The sequence below is a fragment of the Leptonychotes weddellii genome, chromosome 7, assembly GCF_054177405.1.
Source record: "Leptonychotes weddellii isolate Sample4059 chromosome 7, ASM5417740v2, whole genome shotgun sequence".
Taxonomy (NCBI): domain Eukaryota; kingdom Metazoa; phylum Chordata; class Mammalia; order Carnivora; family Phocidae; genus Leptonychotes; species Leptonychotes weddellii.
The window spans coordinates 41,950,030-41,968,984 of NC_138375.1; the positions used below are offsets into that span (position 1 = coordinate 41,950,030).

Sequence of the window (18,955 nt, forward strand, 5' to 3'; positions counted from 1 at the left end):
TTTTCCTTTGTTTAACTTAGATGTACACACATCATATCCCATATGCAATTTTATATCCTGCATTTTTAACTTAACATGAATAGAGCACTTCTCCAACTCATCATCAATTCTTTGTTGAAGAGCCAATGATGAATATTATATATAGAAAAAATTTACATTGATGTTGAAACTACCTTAAATGTGGAAAACATCACAAAATATCTCATTCTGAAGATGTTTACTTAACCACTTCTCTGGTGGAACTTGAGGTTCTTTTTCTATTATAAATAATCCTACAATGAACATCATTGTTTAATATTTTCTCTGGTAGGCCAATTTCCTGAAATGGCTGTCCCACATGTGAAATTACTAGGCTAGAGGGTACAAATACGTTTAAGGTCACTGAAGAAAATTTAAGATCACAGGGCATCTTCTTCTAAACATGGGAACTGGTAGCTTTCCCTTTTTCATCGGACACAAACCAGAAGCCTCTTCAATGCCAAGCCAGCTAGTACTACCAAAATAGGTACACGTGCACACCTAACATTCCCCCCCCCTGCGCCCCCTCCCCACCCCACCCTACCCCCAAGCCCCTACCCCCGTCAATGCTACCCATCCCTAAATGACTGACTGCATGACAGAATGACCCTGGGCTAGTCCCTACGGGCCAAAGGCCCTCATTTATCACCAAGCTACCCAGCGGTGGCCTGACTAGGGGTGCCAGACTAGAAGATTTCCCTAAGGCCTTTCTAGATGTGTGTGTGTGATGCCGTGGCGCCGAACCCCAAGCTCAGGGAGTTGGTAGGGCACGGTCACCTCGCAGATAGACCGGGAGGCTTAAAGCAACAGAAGCTACAGCTTACAGAGATCCAGGGAGGGCTCAAGACACGCAAGCCCTTCCCCATGCCGAGTTTGGCCCTTGATCCTCCACCCCCAACCTTTTCTCCGCGTCCTCCGCAGCCTCTCCTCTTCCCCGCGGTTCACCGAGTCCACCCTCCAGACCTTATACTGACTTCCGATTCTTCCCAGCCGAGGGGTCACCCAAGCCCCCAAGGGTCTTCTTCCTCCCTCTCCTTCTCTTTCCGCGCGGACCAAGCCAGTCCCAGTCTCCACAGTCTGAGGTCTCCGCCACCCTCAAGCATCCGACTACCTTGCAATACCCGCCATCAGACCCTCATCATCTCCTCTGCACGTCTTTCCACGTATCTGTACCGGGTTGTCCCTCAGTCTCTCCCGCCATGTCTGGCTTTCTGTCCTATTTCAACCACCCTACCTCCCACCGGTCTGCGGGTCCTCTGGCCCTGGTTCTTCGGTTTTATCCTGTCTGTCCTTCTCGTGACAGAACCTCTATCCCCGAAAGGTCCCCCCTCAAATGCCCCTCCCTATGTTTGTCCCTCCTCACCCCCGCCCACGTCTGTACTTCTGTACGCCCCCGAATGGGCTCCTCTGTTCCCGGAGTCTGGCCCTCGGTCCAGCCAGGCCCCTGCTCACCAACCCTCCCCCGGCCTGAAGAGTGCGCGGCCCCGTTCCCCGCCCGCAACCGGGTAACTCTTCCCTCTTCCACTTTCTCTACTTTGAACCCATCCCAGCAGAGTCCAGGAAGTAGCCAGGCGCCAGGGACTGGCGGCGGAGGCGCCCAATGGGGCACGCCAGCGGCGGCAGAGGCCCCGCCCAGAGAGCGAACGCGGCCAATGGCCGTGCGGAGGCGGGACTTCCGCTGTCCCGCGGAGGGCGGGGGAGCGAACTGTTGTGGTGCGGAGCGTTGGGCGGGCGGCGGCCGGGCGGCCCAGGGGCTGCCGCGGGACTCGGGGCGCAGCCGAGCGGCTGCAGGGGTGGGGCGAGCCGGACGCTCCCGCGGGCCCGGGCGCCGCGGGTTCGAGGCCGGGCCCCGCGCGGGGAGGCCGCGCCACCCCGGGAGAGCTGCCCGGCGGCGAGTTTGCCCCGCAGCCGAAAGAAGGCGGGAGCCGGCGGGGGCCCTCGAAACCCCCTGGCAAGCCGGGCCGGGAGTCCCCGGGGAGCAGCTGCTTCCTGGGACGCCCTCCCGGACGCCCCCGCCGAAGGGTAACGGTTCTGGGCCCCCGGCAGAAGGCGCCTCCGGGTGACCCCCGGTGGGGCCCTGCGAGCCGCGGGAGTCGACCCCGGGGCCTCGAGCGGGGAGGAAGGGGCTTTCCAGAGGTGCGGGGCCGGGGGCCGAAGGAGCCGGAGCGCGGCGGAGCGGAGCCGGGCCTCCCGGGCGCGGGGCAGGGCAGCGCCTGGTCTGGGGACGGACTCCGGGACCCTCGGGTGCGGGGGCCTCGGCGACCTGCCCCGCGGGGCGCGCGGCCGCGGAGTGGCCTACAGGGGATCCTCCCGCAGAGGGGCCGGCCCGGGGCGGGGAGATGAACGGCTTTAGCACGGAGGAGGACAGCCGCGAAGGGCCCCCCGCCGCCCCCGCCGCCGCCCCGGGCTACGGCCAGAGCTGCTGCCTCATCGAGGACGGCGAGCGCTGCGTCCGGCCCGCGGGCAACGCCTCCTTCAGCAAGAGGGTCCAGAAGAGCATCTCGCAGAAGAAACTCAAGCTGGACATCGACAAGAGCGTGAGTCCGCCCCCGCCTCTGCCCCTTCCCCTTCCCCTGCCCCCGTTTGGGTCCCCGCGCGCCGCCGCCCTCCGGCCGCTGTCCCCGGCTGCGGGCCGGACCCCGGGGCCCTCCCCGCCCTGGGCCTCGCCGCCCTTTATCTGCAAACTGGGGAGTTGCACTCGGGATTTCAAAGGCCGCTTCAGCGCAGACAGGCTCGGACTGGGATTCTGCCCAAATCCGGGAGGTTGGGGGCGGGGGGAGGGGGGCTATCGAGGACCTTTCCTGCCTGGGAAGATTTAAATGACAACAGTTTAGGGCTTGTTGTATTGGTTTAGATATTGGGGCCTGGAGACCTGGGTTGATTCTGTTGGCCCACGAAGGAGCAAGTGTTGGGGAGAGGGTGATGAAGGGACCCGGCTCTTCAACTTCTCTCTCCTTCTCGGAACCCTGTTATTCCTTCAGAAAAGGAAAGGTGGCAGTTACTTCCCACTCCCACCCACCCCCCACCACCCCTGCCGCGGCCTCGGCTTCTGCAGAGGGTCACCGAGCTCGCTGCTTCGCATGCAGCTGTGGGGAAGTGGGATTTTGAAGGATGTGGCAGAAATAAGGCCAAGGCCAGGTCTCGGGAGGAGGCTCTTTGCAGCCCAGGTGAGGGGGAGGAAGAAAATCAATTTTCTTAGGGGTAGCTTCTGTAGAAGGGCGTTAGGGAGGGGGCTTTAAATTTGAATAGAATAGCCCTGTGTTTTGTGCCTAATTATAGTAAAACTTTTCCTGTATGATTTCACCACTTCTAGTTAACAGTTCTAAAGATGTGCCTATTGTCAACCAATTAAGAACTTTTTAGTTTGACATCTGTTGCTGCAAGCCTTAAGTGGCTGCCTTGTGATTAGGAATTGGAAATGAGTTAAGGGGGTATTTAATATTCAGGTAGACCTGCTAAAAGCTCAGGTGGTTAACATCCATTCTGTTTTAGGACCAAAATTCCACTGTTGGAGGAGATTAGAGATTGCTTCTTAAACTGAAAGGACGCGCACCTTTCTACTTCGGGTCTTACAGTTGAAACTGAGGCCCAGAGATAAGAAGTGACAGAGCCAAAGTCACACAGTGACTAAGAGGCTGGTTAATTTCTTAAACCCATTATCTGACTTACTTCCAAGCCCCATGCATAAGCCTTGATGAAGTGCTAATAAATAAAAAATCTTCCCACCTCTTCCAGGCTCTTCCCTCCCACCCCCAATTTATTTATTTATTTATTTACGTTAACAATTGCAGTACCTTTGCCACTCTTGAAAGATGCTGTTTTTTAAAATGGCTGGGGGTGAGTTAATGGCTTTCTTACTACAAATCTCTATCAATGAATGAATGAAAGGAATTCATCAGAGAGCAAACAATTGGCTAGACACTAAGGTCCAGTTTAGGACACGTGTTGAAGTGAAATGCCTAATTCTAACACGGCAGTGAATTCATCCTCTTGGAAACACTGCCTACCTTTTGTGTAGGTGGTTGGGAGCCTTTACTTGAGCAGCTTATTATTTTCCTGTCCTTAAAAAAAAAAAGAGGAAGGAGGGAAGGAATTTCCAGTTCTGTTAAAGCCTTGGATGCCATGACATGTGAACAATTGTGTTGCTCCCCCGGGGGCACCATTTACCTGGTGACCCTGCTGGGGAACCTGTGTTGAGCTGTGTTGGTGCTTTCACACACACTGTCTACAAGAGAGGCAGCGTGAGCCTGGCCCTGGAGTTCCCCAGACGTAGTGCTTCTGGAGGAGTAGTGTCTCACGGGGGGATCACTCTCAATATGTTTCAAGGTGGTGGCGCAGAATCATTATTTCTGAACGGGATTCTACCTCATTCTCACAGGCTTGGGCGGGAATTCAATTCTAAGTAACTGCCGTGGTACAGGAATTTGTAGCTGTTGGAGAAAGTTAAAACAGAAAAGAAAAACCCTGGAACCTTTGCTACCATCCTTCTTCCTCCACCTCTAGCCCCCAAAGGCCACCGAGCTCTGAAATTTCTGAAAACCAGTACGTACTTGAAAATGGTTAAGGAGAAATAATGACTATTTATCTTGTAAAAGGGCCTAGCAGAGAACCTTTTTAAATAATAGCACCAGAAATCCAACTCAGGCAGCTTAAACTCATTTCATGTAGACATTGGCCGTGCGCTATGAGTTATTAATATATAACATGCTTTCAAACATTCCTCCAATTGACATATTTCTGCTTTATTCTGGAGAAAAGTGGAAGTTGAAAACAGTATAAAGAAAATGCTGGGGTAGGAAAGGACATGCACAGGGGGTCAGAAGGCCTGTGTGACCTTGACCAGATCATAACCCCATCTGTGTGGCTTCCGTTTATCTCCGTAGAAAATGAGATTGGGGCCAGTGGGGTTACACTGGTGATTGCTAAGTTCTCTTCCATCCAGAATTCCATTATTCTAGTGTCCTGACCTGAAACCTCCCAGCCACAGCTTCAGGACATCACCTCTTCTGCCTGTTCTCCTACCAAGTGTGTCCCTCTATGAATTTGAGGAGCTGCTTCATCTCAGAGTTTGCACGTGGAACTAGCTAACGGGAGGGCCAGCTTCCCATCGGGGAGGGGTAGTATGCTTTCTTCCCCAGTAACAGCATGTCCGGTGGACTGTACATCAGCTAGGAGGGATTCGTTGGGACGGTGACACAGGCTGTGTCCCAAAAGTCCTTTGGCAGAGTGGGTGCCAGCAAGGCTTCTCGAGTATGCGACCATATGTAAACGGTGGCTTTTGCTGGCCGAGGCTGCTCTCAGGAGGGACCGCGTATGCCAGTTCCGGTGCGCTTAGAGAATGCCTGCCGTGCGCAAGACACGCCCACGGTATAAACTGAAAAGTGCTCCGGACTCACCAGTCCAACCCCGTGAAAGTGCTGCTTCATCGGACTAAAAAGCAGTTTTCATTATTTTCTCCATGCAAAGGTCTGAATTAATTGATGCTGGCTTCCTATCCGCTTACTTTTGTCTTTAAGAATTGAAGGAATAAATTCAAATTCAGAATCTCTCAAGAATATTTGTGTCCATCTGTTCCAGTGTCAAGACCCCCAAGTCATTGACAGAGGCACTTTGTTTCTGTTAGGGTTTTGAGTGGCTCCCCAGACGCCCCTGGTACTTACATTCTTGAATAAAAACATGTTTACCTCTCAGCTGTTATGCCCCCAGCCCGCGCTAGGAAGTCGGCAGTAGCATCCAGCTTCTTTCGTGTGGTTTCTGGGAGAAAGAGCCTTTCTGCATCTCTTCCCACTTCCCTTTGTGGACCAGATGTGTGGTGATGCAAGAAGTATTATTCTGATACACAGGAATAAAGTTTTTCAGATGTCGTCCTACAGTAGGAGCTGTTGTCAATGTAAAAATAGGAAGTCCTGTCTACCATTACCACAGTGCCTTCTTTCCTCTTTCCTGGGACAATGCCTTCCAGCCCATTGTAAATTCATAACTCCTGTAAGTCACATCACTCTCTGCTTCAAAAACCTTGGGGGACTGTCTAGTCTGAAGGAAAGTCTAAGCTGTTCTCGTGCCCCCACCCCTGAATCTCTTGGTCACCCATATTTGAAACTCTTAAGTCTTGGCTCGTCTTCTCATCTGGAATGCTTCCTGTCTACCCATAAATCCTCCTGTTTAGTCAGGGACCTCTACACTGACTATCCCAGCCACGGGCCTCTCTCCCTTGGCTGAACCCCTACCATTTATTATCTCTAGCCTTCAGGGGGAACTTAGTTTATAAGCTGTTGCCCAGTGTGATGGTAGTGTTTGTGTCCCTTTGTCGGCTTCTTGTTCTACAACTCAACAGTAGACTTCTGGAAATTAGGGTCTTTATGTTGTTCTTCCTTCTGTCTCTTCAATGCCTTGCAAAGAAGAGAAGCCCCATAATTCGATAGATACCTGTTGCTGTTCCCATGGACTTGGCGAGTCTCACTTTAATTTGCTTCCCATCAGGTAAGACACCTGTATATCTGCGACTTCCACAAAAATTTCATCCAGAGCGTACGAAACAAAAGGAAGAGGAAGACAAGTGATGATGGCGGAGATTCTCCTGAGCATGATACTGACATTCCTGAGGTAAAAGTCCAAGAAGTCCGCCTGAGAAAGAATGGATTCTAATGTGATCTTTATCTCTGGCCTGGTCCGCTTTTTGGATTAAGAAATAATTTTAGTCCTCTTTGTTTTGCTGTGGTTTATCTGAAAAGTGAATCATAGAATCATGGTAATACCGAATCTGAGAGCTGAAAACTTAGAAATCAGCTGGTCTCACTGCCCCCTCGTTCTACAGACAGGCATAGAGACCCGAGGTCACACACAGAGTTCGGGGCCTCTGGGCCACTGCCCTTTCCACTAGGCCATACTGTCTTTCCTCAGGAAGCCCCTGATAGCTTCTTGAATATAACCACGACGTCAAGTTTTTTAAAACCTCTTTTTGGCTTTAGAGTTGGAGACTGAGCTTGTATGGTTTGGGGGAAGTTACTGGCCCTCTGTTTTCTGATCTGCAAAATGAAGGTGTACATTGTCAGTTCATATCAGCTCTGGTCCCTGGTTCCCCAGCTCTGGTTCCCCAGGAGCCATTCCAAAGTCAGTTATAAGGGCCCAGGGTTTCTCAGCCCTGACTCTGTTGATATGCGGGGCCGGAGAAGTCTTTGTCGTGGGAGCTGTCCTGTGCATCACTGGATGTTTAGCAGCATCCCTGGATTCTGCCCATTAGATGCCGGTCACCAAAGTAGTGACCATCAAAGAGTGCCTGCAGACATTAGAGGACGTCCTCTGGGGGCAAAACCAACCCTTGCCGAGGCCCATTGCTCTGGACGATGAGACCTAGGCTTCTTGAACCTTCAGGGTGCTGGTGCCTGCCGAGCAAGGCTACAGAAAGGAGTATTGGATTTTTTTCTAAGTTGTTTTCACTTCAGACTCAGCAGAAGAAAACCCGTTTGTAATGTACACTGACTTTTTGACATGTGAATATTTCATAAGGCAACCGCCTGTTAGCACTCAGAGTGGAAATGACTGCGTAGGAATAGAAAGAGTAGGCGGGCCTTTGTCTGCAGATGTGGAGAAAGCCTTTGAAAATATGGTCCTTTCCCTCTGCCCCTCCCTGTATCCCTTTTTCTAGCATTGGTTTACAATATTTTTCTATTGCCTTCAGCATTGGTATTATTATTTCATAAAGAAATGGATGTATTCAATTTCAGTGCTTTTTACAAAAAAAAAAAAGGGGGTTTGAGGAATGTTTTGAAAAGAATGAAGGACTTTGGTCCCTCATATTGATCATTCATTTTGTTTTTAAGTGCTCTCCACCTGCCTGAAGCAAGAACATCTCTTTTAGAGGCAGGTAAAAGCAGCCCAACTTTCTGGGCCTTCAATACTTAATGACTGTGCAGCTTTCCTCTCTTCCTGTGTTAGAAAAAAAGGGGGGGTCCTTTCCCTCTGTTATCCAGTCATTTGCAGAGACCCCAACCTAACCTGCTGATTTGTACATTCGCCACAGTAGCTTTCGAGTTTTCTCTGGAGAGTTGTTCAGGGTTCTGATACCTGAAGGCTGAGCCTAGGGAAGAACTCTGGGAACAGCAGTACCTCCCGCTGTCCTATCTCACGCCCCTCCATCTGATCTGCTACCAAGCTCAAGCCTGTCTTCCTCCAGGATGCCTCTCTGGGTTTACCTTTGCTCCCCATACTTGGTGTCCCCCTCTGGTATCACCAGCTTCCAAAGCTCCACTTGAGCATCTCATTTCCGATCACTGCTCAGCACGGTCGCCTGCACCCCCCATCAATCTTCCCTACAAACCACCACTAGATCCGTCTTCCTGAACATCACCCCCTACCACCTATGGTCGCTCCTTCTGCTTTTCAAGACATGTTACCCTCCAGTCTCACCTTTTAAACCCATCGTGATTGCCTATGACGCCCGAGTCTGTCGCTTCATCTCCTGGCTTTCTGCGTTCATGGTCTTCTCTCTCATTCCCTAGTCTAGTCCTGTTACCCGCCGCCTCTCTAAGCCCTGCTCTCCTTAGCTATAAGTTTCACCGCCTCCGTGAGCCTCCTGGGACCACCCCTCCCCAGCTAGAACTCTTTTTCCACTGTTTTGTTCAGTTTTTGATTTTTTTTTTTTTTTTTTGGTCCTCCCAGCCAGTTATTAGTCCTCAGTGGACCATTTCTAAGACATCTCTGTAGTCCTTTTCCCCCCCTCCCCCCACCCCTCCTAGTGTAGTGCTGGGCACGTAGTGTGCTCTCGGTGAGCCGTGGCTAGTCAGGTGATGGATAATGTGTTTCTCCTCTTCTCTCCAGGTTGATCTGTTCCAGCTGCAGGTGAACACTCTACGGCGTTATAAACGACACTACAAATTGCAGACCAGACCAGGCTTCAATAAGGCCCAGTTAGCAGAAGTAGGTAGACAAATTGCACTGCAAAAAGAGAGAGTCAGCGTTGTGCTTCTGATGGTGACCTTGGTTCTCCCTGCTGCTACGTGTGTCTGTTGATCATAATGCCCTGCAAGTAACTTCCTAGCTCTGCAAGTAACTTCCTGTTCCCTCTCTCGTACAATCTAGAATCCCACAGCTCTAAGACCTGGAAAGGCCCTCTTTCTATAAAAGAAACCATGGCACCGAGAGAGGAAAAGACTTGCTGAAAATCACACAGCAAATTAGTAGAACTCGGCCTTGAATCTCCAGACTCCTGATTATAAGTCCTGAGTGTGCTTTTGTTTGTGCATTTGTTTGAATCTTGTTTTGTAAGATTCCATATAAATATGGTCCTTCCTGCACATCCAGTGTGTCAGATTAATCACCCCAAAACCTTTGCTCATATTCTGTGGGAGCTATTCTTTTTCTTTAGTTTTTCCTTTGATTTCTTCTCTGATGTTGGTAATGGGAGTATTTATTATAATGAATAGAACCCAAGAAATTTTTCTCTTACCCCGAGCTCTTAGTACAATTCGGAGGGGGAGAAATGCTCTATTGGCCCTTATTTGAACCTACTGACAGCCTGGCTTGATACTTCTGTCCTGTTGGCATTTGTGCAAGTTTCCTCTCATCCCTCTTTTCTCAATGTGCTTTTCTGCCTGTTGTTGAAAATGTGGAAGATGGAAAAAAAGCAAAACAGAATATGCTACCATCCAGAGGTCACCACTCTATAGTGCTAATTCTCAGACTCTTTTGATCTGTCCTAGCCCCCTCAACCCATTCAGAGATTTCCTTAAAGGTTGACAGCCCCATTGGTTTTTGGTCTTTCCTTTAGGGGTTTCTTGCTGATCCATCATTTTTTCTTAAACTTCCTTCCCCAGCATCTAGATAAAACAGATAGAAGTGCACAACTCTTTTCTACTTTAAGGTCACATTACCCATTTGGCAGCATTCCCCTGCTGAAAGGGATGGGATGAGGTGGGGCAAGGGCAGACCTGCATTCTCAGGACTTGTAAAACAAAGCCAAGTGTCAGGAGTACACAGTAAATGACGAATTCTTTTTCAAATGTGATGTGTTTTTCAAGAGGCAGCTATGTACTATTTAGATGAATTCTTGGGTCAAACACTTAACATCTGTCCAACTGGCTATTCATTTGACACAGTTTTAAAAAGACGCTTTTCTGCCCGGTGATGCCAGGGCCTGAGAGCTGGTGATGGTAGCAGCTAGCCAAGCAGAGCCGTCCCCACCTATTCCTCCTTGGGGGTGCCCTTGAGATTTTGCCATGATGGACAGTTAGCTGCCACTGAAATAGAACTGCACCTTGGGAATGTTGTAGGTTCAAGTGCTGCTTTTGGAGGCCTTGAAACCAAGTCACCCAGCCGCCTAGGAGAGAAGGGCGTCTGAGTTCTGCAGCACTGAGTTCTGCAGGGATCATAACCCCCTCCCAGGCTCTGGAAGCTAACCCCTGCTCCTTCTTTTGCACAGTTCAGAATTTGTGGCCCTGATGTATACGATGCTTTAACAGACTCTGGTGTTTTCCCCCACGCAGACTGTCAGCCGACACTTCAGGAACATACCTGTGAATGAAAAAGAGACGCTCGCCTACTTCATTTACATGGTGAAGAGTAACAAGAGTCGACTGGACCAGAAATCGGAGGGCGGCAAACAGCTTGAGTGAGGATCAAGTACATCAAGGAATGAAGTATAATGCTGAATGCACAGGTGAAATCTGCTACATGTAAGCCCGTAAAGATTGTTCAATTTTATTGTAAATAAAAAAGTTTGAATGATGAATACTGTAAATCTTTTTGGTCAGGAGGATTATATTCTCATGTTCAGCATGTGCATACAAAGACTTTCTTTTAAGGCAACTACTGGACTGAAAAAACAAGACCACTGAGAGATTTAAAAATGATGTATTGCAGCATTCAACAACGCATTGAGTCAATTCTACTGGAAATGTGGGATAAAAAATATCCTGGTACTCACCTTGTACGACCACGCTGCCTTGTGTGAGGTATAGGCCTGGAAGAGCAGTGGGGTGCAGCTAGCCGGAGAAGCGCGAGTAGACCCCAGTCTGGTGGGCACAGTTGTGCCCCGCTTTGTTGCCGGCTGTGTCGTTGATCAGCAAATCGGTTTGACAGTGGTCCCCGCTCACTGGCCGCTGCCCGGCACACAGTAAGCACTCAGTCAGTATGGGTGGCCGACTGCCAGCCTGGTAGCATCCGCTTCACACCTCTAGTTAATGAGACCTCTGCCATTTCTGTGGCTCACCACTTAACTTCTAGAATGTGGAGGAAATCCTGACGCACCAACAGGAGGTTTCTCATCAGAAGAGGATTTGAGGGCAGTCGCAGGCACCAAGCTATATTGGCGGAGGTTCCAGAAACACTGATGCAGGGGCCCTCGCAGGAGATGCAGCTCTTTGTACATCACTCTGTGCTTTACTCTTTGGGGTGAAATTATAAAGTTTGACTTCAGTCATCCTCCTAGGCCATAAATGCTTCGATAAATGGAGATACTTAGTGATTTGGGGCTCGTGTTTTCAGAAATACTAATCCTTAGTTCACAGCCACCAAGAAAGCTGCCAAGGATCATGTGATGCCTGCTCGGAAGTCCAATTCTGGGACAAAAAGTCTGACTGGCCGTGACTCCCTGGGCTTGGGGTCACCAGCAAATCATGGGTTTGAGCAACAAAGGTCAGTGCCATCTGATACTCATTTTTGTGAGCAGTTTGCCTCCCTCTGGGGGCGGGGGGCGGAGATTGCTAAAACAATTTTTTTAAGTATGAATAATTACCTGATTTTTTTTTAAAGTTCAAAAACTCAGATTCCTGTATCTTACTATATCAGAGCCAAAGTCTCCTTTGAAAACAAAGCTTTATATCCAAAAGTATGCTTTTGCAAAAGTTTCTAATCAGTGTGTTAGGGGACAAAGGATGTGAATAGGGGATGGAACAAAAGAGAAAAGGACTTGGATTCTAATTTCTGACCATCTTGACACATACTGCGGTCAAAAGTATCTTTTTCTTACTCAGTTTTAATTGTGAGTGCTTTCTTAAGCCTTAAATTTAAAAGGAGCCGTGGATGGCCTAGCCCGGCAGAGAATTTTAATGTCTCATAGATGGCTTACTCTGAGCATCAGCACAGAGAAGTCCGAACACAACCCCCGCTAAGCAGGGCGGTGCAGTGTCTAAAGGCTGGGTTCTGTGGGGCAGAGGACCATGCTGTCTATGGATTGGGGACTGGCCACCCCCTCACTAAAATGCAGTGTGTTCCATTGCAGCAAAGCGTTCACCAGTGTTCAAAATGCATGTCTAGCAGATTGCAGCCTTTTTAAATATGTATAAATGAATGTGCATAGAACATATTCTAGACTATGAGGCGATCTTATTTTAATACACCCAGCTGTGGATGGCACATCAAGGTGCTCTCTGAGTGTTTTTAGTCATTCAGATTCAGTATGTAGAGACTGTCTCATTGCTTATAGCTGAAGGATGTCGATGTGCAGACGTCAAGAAGGCTCAAAGTTCTGTTGCTTATATAGGTTTTTCTCCTGAGAGACTGAGTTAGAAAGTCTTGAAGGCATCAAACACCAGGCCCCCTTTGTCAAGGGGAGTGTTTTCTCATCAGGCCACAGTTTGGGGGGCAGATGGCGCCTACAGGTGAAGGCATTGGTAACCTGCTCTCTGGAAATGTCCATCTCTTACTGAGAAAATGTATCTTTCTGATGTTGAAGTGAAAATCGCCGATGTGTAGGTCATGTCACTATTTCTTTAACAGCAAATCTATTTCCCAGTTGAGGGAGACAACAGTACATTTCTGTACAAGAAGCTGTGGTGTTGGGATCCATCTGTTCCCGTGTCTCTGTAAGAATATTTTTGTTCCAGCGTGAAGCCTGGGGAAACGCTCACCTTCAGCCAGATGCTCTGCGCACCTGAGTCCACCCTGCCACCTTCCCTCAAAAGAGAGGTGCTTTTGGAAAATGGAGGCTGTGGGTATCTTTTCAACCTTTGAAAACATGTCAGATGAGAGAAAAGACAAAGCTATATGAACTTACGATTTTCTTGTGTGCAGAAATCTGTTCTTTCATCAAACCACTAAGCCACTTGCCTTAGCCTCTTCGGCAGTTTCCCAAGGCTTCATCTGTGGGCAGGAGACTTCTGCCTGTTAGAAATGGCTCCGAAGCAGTGGAGTTTGGGGAAAGCAGTGTTCATCTTGGCTGCCTACATTTTTATACACCTGCCAAGGACTCTTGCGCTTCTCTCCACCTATAATGTTGCAACATTGCCTTCTCTCCTCTTGGTGCTCCTGGGCAAAACTGGAATGTGAAATCCAGAGCTGACCTTGTCTTCTTAAAGAGTACGGTTCCTGCCTCGGTCCGGCTTGGTATGGTTCTTTCATATACCCTGAAGGTTGTCACGTGGAAGTGCCAGTATCCTGCCACTCGTGTTGCTTCGATTTAGGGTTTTAAAAAAACAAATGGACAGACTTCTTATTTCAACAAACTCTTAGGTTGGCAACATCACGTGAAAAAGCTCATAGCCGAATCCCATGAAAGATTGAAACCAAAGGCTTCAGGATTGGCATTGTAAAATGACAAGGAATTTCACTTATGTGTTAGAGCCACCAAGTTGTTAGAAGTCCCTGTCATAGCTAAATATTCACTGCTAGGCTTCCAGAGAACAGATATTAATAATTATTTGCAGCTGGAACGTTGCATCTAACCTTGGCATTTCAGCTGCTTATTTTGTGGGAACTTTTTGGTTAGTATCCTGCAGGACAACTGCCTGGTGGAAGGGAGAAAGTAGGAGAGGGTACTTACTCGGGAGGTCTTGTCTGTTGAAATAGGCTATCCAGACCATGGATCCCAGAGAAGTTGCTTCATGGAAGTCACCTGAAGGCTCTCGGTTGTTAGAATGGTGAGATCCAAAAGTTGGGAAAGGGTCTTTAAGTCATCAGTCCAGTCTCCCCACAGGTGCTGACATTCTGCCTACAACTGTCCCACCAAGGGTTTGAGCAGTCTGGGCTTAAACACCTTTGAGGTCAGGGAACTCACTACCTCCTGGGGAAGCCTGCTCCATCTCTATAAACCTCTGGCTTTTCTGTGTTCTCTGTCATTTCCATCTTAGTCTCTGCCCAGCAGGGGCCGTGTGGAACAAGTTGTTCATCTTGGCCAAGGACCCTCATTGCTGCACTGTCCCAGGGCACGGCAGTTGTCTTTTTGAAAGGAGCAGCTAGCAGATAGATATTTTGGTGTCCTGGCTGTCTTTCCCCTTTAGCATGGGTCCACTTAGTTCCTTGTTGAAGGATGTTGTGGAAACCCCATCAGCCTGGTTCTCCTCCCGTGTTCTTGCGGAAGCTGATGGAGGGGGTCAGGGAGGAGGGGATGCTATCAGCCTGATTAAAAAAATAACCTAAGAAGGGATGGGGCCCTAGTTCTGTGCTTGCCCCACAAAAACTGATGCTCACGTCACTTAGGAAAAGTTTTAGCTAGGAAATTGTAAAATATTGCTCTGTGTGGAGTTTAAGGGCTCCATGGCTGCTGAGAGCTTGTACCTTAAGATTTCTGCAAGTACTTCACACATTGTTTTTATGGAGAAAACAAAGCTTAGGGCCTTGGGGGAGGGGCGCATCACATGTCTCTGTGTCTAAGAAGTGCCATATTTTCAAGCTGGAAAGTCTTGTAAGGTTACTCTTGCCCCATCATTCGTTTTGAAGACAGGAAACTGACATTGAGAACGACCTGTCTGAGTCACAGGGCACTGTCTGGACTAACCTCCTGTCCTCCTGACCTGTCCAGAGCTCTTCTCACTCTGACTTGCACATGACTTGAGTCCTGTCCAGAGTAAGGTGCCTTCAGATATTTGAGACCTTGCCACTGAGCAGAGAGGTCCCCAAGGCCAGCCTGGCTCCCAGGGGCTATGAACCAACCTACTGGGCTCAAGGCTGTGTGACACGATCAGGAAAGCAGTTGAGTTTTGCCAAGTGAACGTGAGGGGAGAATAGAACTAGCTGATGATTTAAGACCAGAGTTCAGAAGTCCTGGCGGGAGGTGTAGTGTTGTCCTAGAATCGAAATTCTCACGAAATGGGCTTGCTCTGAGATCTGTTGGTCAGACTTCTGCCTTTCAGGTGGTCCTTTGGGCTTGTGTCATTCGGTTGGCCCTGAGTCCGACAGACACCACTCTGAGGCCCCGTGATTCGCGGCCTCCCAGTCCCCGTACTGGGCTTGACAGTTGAACCGAAGGACAGGTGAACTCGAGGTCATGGTCTGGGAAGCATGGCGCTTTGGGGTGCCTTTTTATTCCCTTCATTTTATTACAGACTGTTTCCAAGTTCAAGGTGAGGAAGGGTAAAGTTGATCTGACGTTTTGAGGTGGAGTCTAGTCTGGGGCCCGGTGGGACCTCTTCTTAAGGTAGAAATGTCTACACGCTGTTATTTCATCTAGCTTGTGTCCTAAACCACGAAGCCTTTGGTTGCTCTCACTCCACGAGCACCTCATCGCCCAGGACGAAGGGTTGTGCGGGACCCCTTCTGTACGTGTCTACTGTCCGTGATGCCCATCGGAATGTTTTTGCCGTGTGGGTTTGTGTTCCATTTTGTAACTGCCTTATCAAAAAGCAAGTGCCCTTCCATTCCAGGCCTCCTCATATTGTACTTGTTTCCTGCCAAATTCGGAGGATCATTTGTATTTTAATTTTGTAATCTATGGCTCTGTACTGTTGAAAGGCTCTCAATTCTGTGGGGTCTCCTTAGTATGTATGTGACTTTTCATGTTGCAATATCACACAGATGGGACGGCCCGACTTTCGCTCTTAATAAACGATCTGAATGAGTAACGAGAGACACATTCTGTTGTTCTCCTTGACCATCCACGTGGACTTCAGATGGTTTCATTTCCGTATTTGGCCCCTGGCTGTGTCGTACAGCGATTGGTGACAATGGTCTTTCCTCCGGGCTCTGAGTACTGGCTCCCGCGTTCCCCCCTTCCAATCCCAGTGCACAGCGAGTGAGCTTAGGTGGCGAGGTTGATTCCTGCTCTCTCCTATGGAGAGAGACTGAGGGGTCCGACCGCCAGAGGCTGGAGTCTGAATGCTGCAGAACATCCCAGATAACCTGAGCAAAAAGCTTCGCTCGGGGTCTGCAGCTGGCCATCTATATGGACCCTCAGGAACCTGGCTGGAGGACTCCAAGCCGAAATGCCTGTGGGGGGCAGCTGGGGAACACAGGTCCCTCCTAGGGCAGCTGCTCCTCGGCTCCAGCCTGTTGTCACCACGTGGGGGTGCCAGCCCTGTATGGCCACTGCTCAAAATTTCACAAGAGGACCTGGTAATCCAGACCTTTATATGAATATCCCAATGTTCAGATGTCTCAAAAACATCTCTCACAGGGTGTGGACTAGTGTTTCTTCACATACAGTAGAGGCTTGCTATTTAGAGTTGGTTCATCATCTGAACACTTGTTAGAAATGCAGAACCTCTGCCCCCCTCACCTGCCAACTGCCTACTGAGTCAGGTCCGTGTTTTAACAAAGTCCGCAGGCAAGTCACATGCCGACGATGGGGCTACCTGACCACGTTTCACTGGTGGGGGCCCCCGAGGCCGCGGGGGTGGGGGTGCAGTGAGGCCCTTGCCCAGCTGCTCCTCGGACGCCAGGCTTTCATTTCATGTCTGCCCATTTAGTGCGCTTCTGTCCTCAGCAGAATGGAAAGGAAGCAATGCAATGAATGTTTGTCTTTGTCTTCTTTGTTAACGAGAGGGAATACACGCTAGCTCTAAAATTTTGAACGGCACCCAAACGGACAGCACAGCTCCTCCCCCTCACCGTCCCCCTCACCCCCAGGCCCCTTCCTTGTGTGGAGGCTGACTCTTCAGGAGGCATTTTGGGGGGCAACGAGGGTGGGGAGTCCCAGCTGTCCCTGGGAGCCCACAGGATTCCTGGTGGCTTGCCGCTGAAGGATGCCATCATTTAGGTGATCCCTGAGTTGATTTCCTTCAGAAAGCAAAGGCAGTTCTAAGTTTTGCAGCATGTTGTCTCCCCATGTGAGTGTGACAGTTGCCTCCCTCCCTCTGCCTGCCTCTCTCTTTCTCTCACACAGAAGCGTCGGGCTGCCCGCTGTACTCTAACCCCACACGCACTGAACTCAGGTGCTCTGTCCCCAGGCTTCCCCCAGCCTGGCCAACCTCTGCTGGAGTCGACCTCCCGTGAGCATCTGTAGACATGGGTTATGATGGCAGGATGGACCCACATCTTCTTGTACAGAAGGTTCACTAGGAACCTGATACCCCTTTTTCAAAATAAACCTTTAGAATATTGAATACCGGATCATATGAAGTCCAGTGGTTTTGAAAGTGTGGCACTTGCCACCTCCCACCCGCATCAGAATCCCCTAAGAATGCTGTGTACAGTGCCAATTCCTGGGCTCCATCCCAGAGTCTCAGAACAGAAAGCTCAGGGACCGAATTCCAAGAATGTGAATTTTTAAATTTCCCCCATGTAAGACTTAAGCTTGATAAAGTTAAGAATCTGGTCCAGAGGTTTCCCAATCCAGCAGCTTCAGCCTCGCTGGGAATACTAGCTCAGAGTTCCCAGTGAGACCTAGGAGCTCCTCAATCTTCCTGGGGCCCAGGAAACCATTTTTACAAAATCACCTGGTGCATTTATCTGCACATCCCAGTTTAGGAACCACAACCCCACAAGGCCCAGGGAGAGAAAGTAGCTGTGTTCCACCTGGAACAGCTCAGACGTGTCAGAGCCTGAACAAATCCGAGGACATGCACAGCCACAGGGACACTATTATGAGGAGTCATTGCAATGGATCATCTTCAGTCCGGATAAAACCAGAAAGAAAATAATCCACAGTTCGAGCACCCTGCCCGGCGTGGAAGGCAACGCTATAAATGTCTGCAGTTGAATCTTCCATTAACCTAACCGTTTTTTAGTTTATAAGGATCTTTCCCAACTAGAAACAAGAATAGCTGCCAAGTGCAGCGTGCCCACCAGACAACACACTGCTGGTTTTACACGCATTGACTCATTTACACTCATTACAATTATATAGAATAGGGACTGTTGTTAACTCCAGTTTATAGAGGTGTAAATGCAGGCATGGAGAGGAGGAACTTTCCCCGAGTCAAAAAGCTAGAGGCACTCCTGGGATTGGGTCCAAGGGTCATCTGGTCCTAGGGACATGTCAGGGAACTCAGGAATGCCACACTTTGAGGCAGGAGAGCCAGTCAGCCTTGTCCCAGAGTGGATTTACTAAGTAGATTTACTAAACTTTAATGAGGGATTCCTAGAAGTCACTAAGACTCTAGTTAGGAAATTTAATAGGGTTTAATGGAGGTTAACAAGGTACATCCAACTTTCCCGCCAGGTTTTAACTTACCAGAGCCGAGCGGAGATTAACAAGCCCGGGAGGTGTAAAGGCACCTTCGTGATTTAATGGGGTTAATGAAACTGTCAGAGGTGGGCCGGGAGGGACAGAGCCGGGGCACGCGACCGTTAACCACTCAATCTGGTTGAGGTCAAGAGACATTTATTAAAAAGCTGAAGCCTGCCCTGTCCTGCCATGGGCACCACAGGGGGAGCAAGTCAAAGAAGGCCACAACCAACATGCGGCCGTGGTTACTCCTCGATGGTGGGATTTGGAGTCTTACTTTGTGCCTTTTTGATGTCTAAATCACTGATAACGGGCATGAATCATTTTCACCAAACCTATAAAATTGCAAAGCAATTCTTCTCCACATGCTTAGTCTTGAGGTGACATATTCCTCAAACCTGTAGAAAATAGGTAAAAGCAACAAGAATAAGACAGTCTTAAATTGGGCAGCACTTCACTGGCAAAGGGCTGTCACCCATCGTCTCGGTGGGTTTTGTCACACCCCGTGAAATAGCCATATACAAGGTCACACCGGGCAGTGGGGGAGAGCCAGAGCAAATCCTCTCTTCTGCCTCCCAGCGTGGCGCAATGTCGTCACTGAGCTCTTACTCCGTGCCAGGC

The 18,955-nt window shown here is 49.4% G+C and overlaps 1 protein-coding gene across 1 annotated transcript; it reads left to right on the forward strand.

The window, feature by feature from the left end:
* Positions 1 to 1,730: 1,730 nt before the first annotated feature.
* SAP30L (SAP30 like) lies at positions 1,731 to 15,796 on the forward strand. The gene is made up of 4 exons (XM_006744232.3): positions 1,731 to 2,555; positions 6,499 to 6,621; positions 8,836 to 8,934; positions 10,500 to 15,796. The coding sequence occupies exons 1-4, from the start codon at positions 2,358 to 2,360 to the stop codon at positions 10,626 to 10,628; spliced, it is 549 nt and encodes a 182-aa protein (XP_006744295.1). The 5' UTR covers positions 1,731 to 2,357; the 3' UTR covers positions 10,629 to 15,796.
* The last annotated feature ends 3,159 nt before the right edge of the window (positions 15,797 to 18,955 follow it).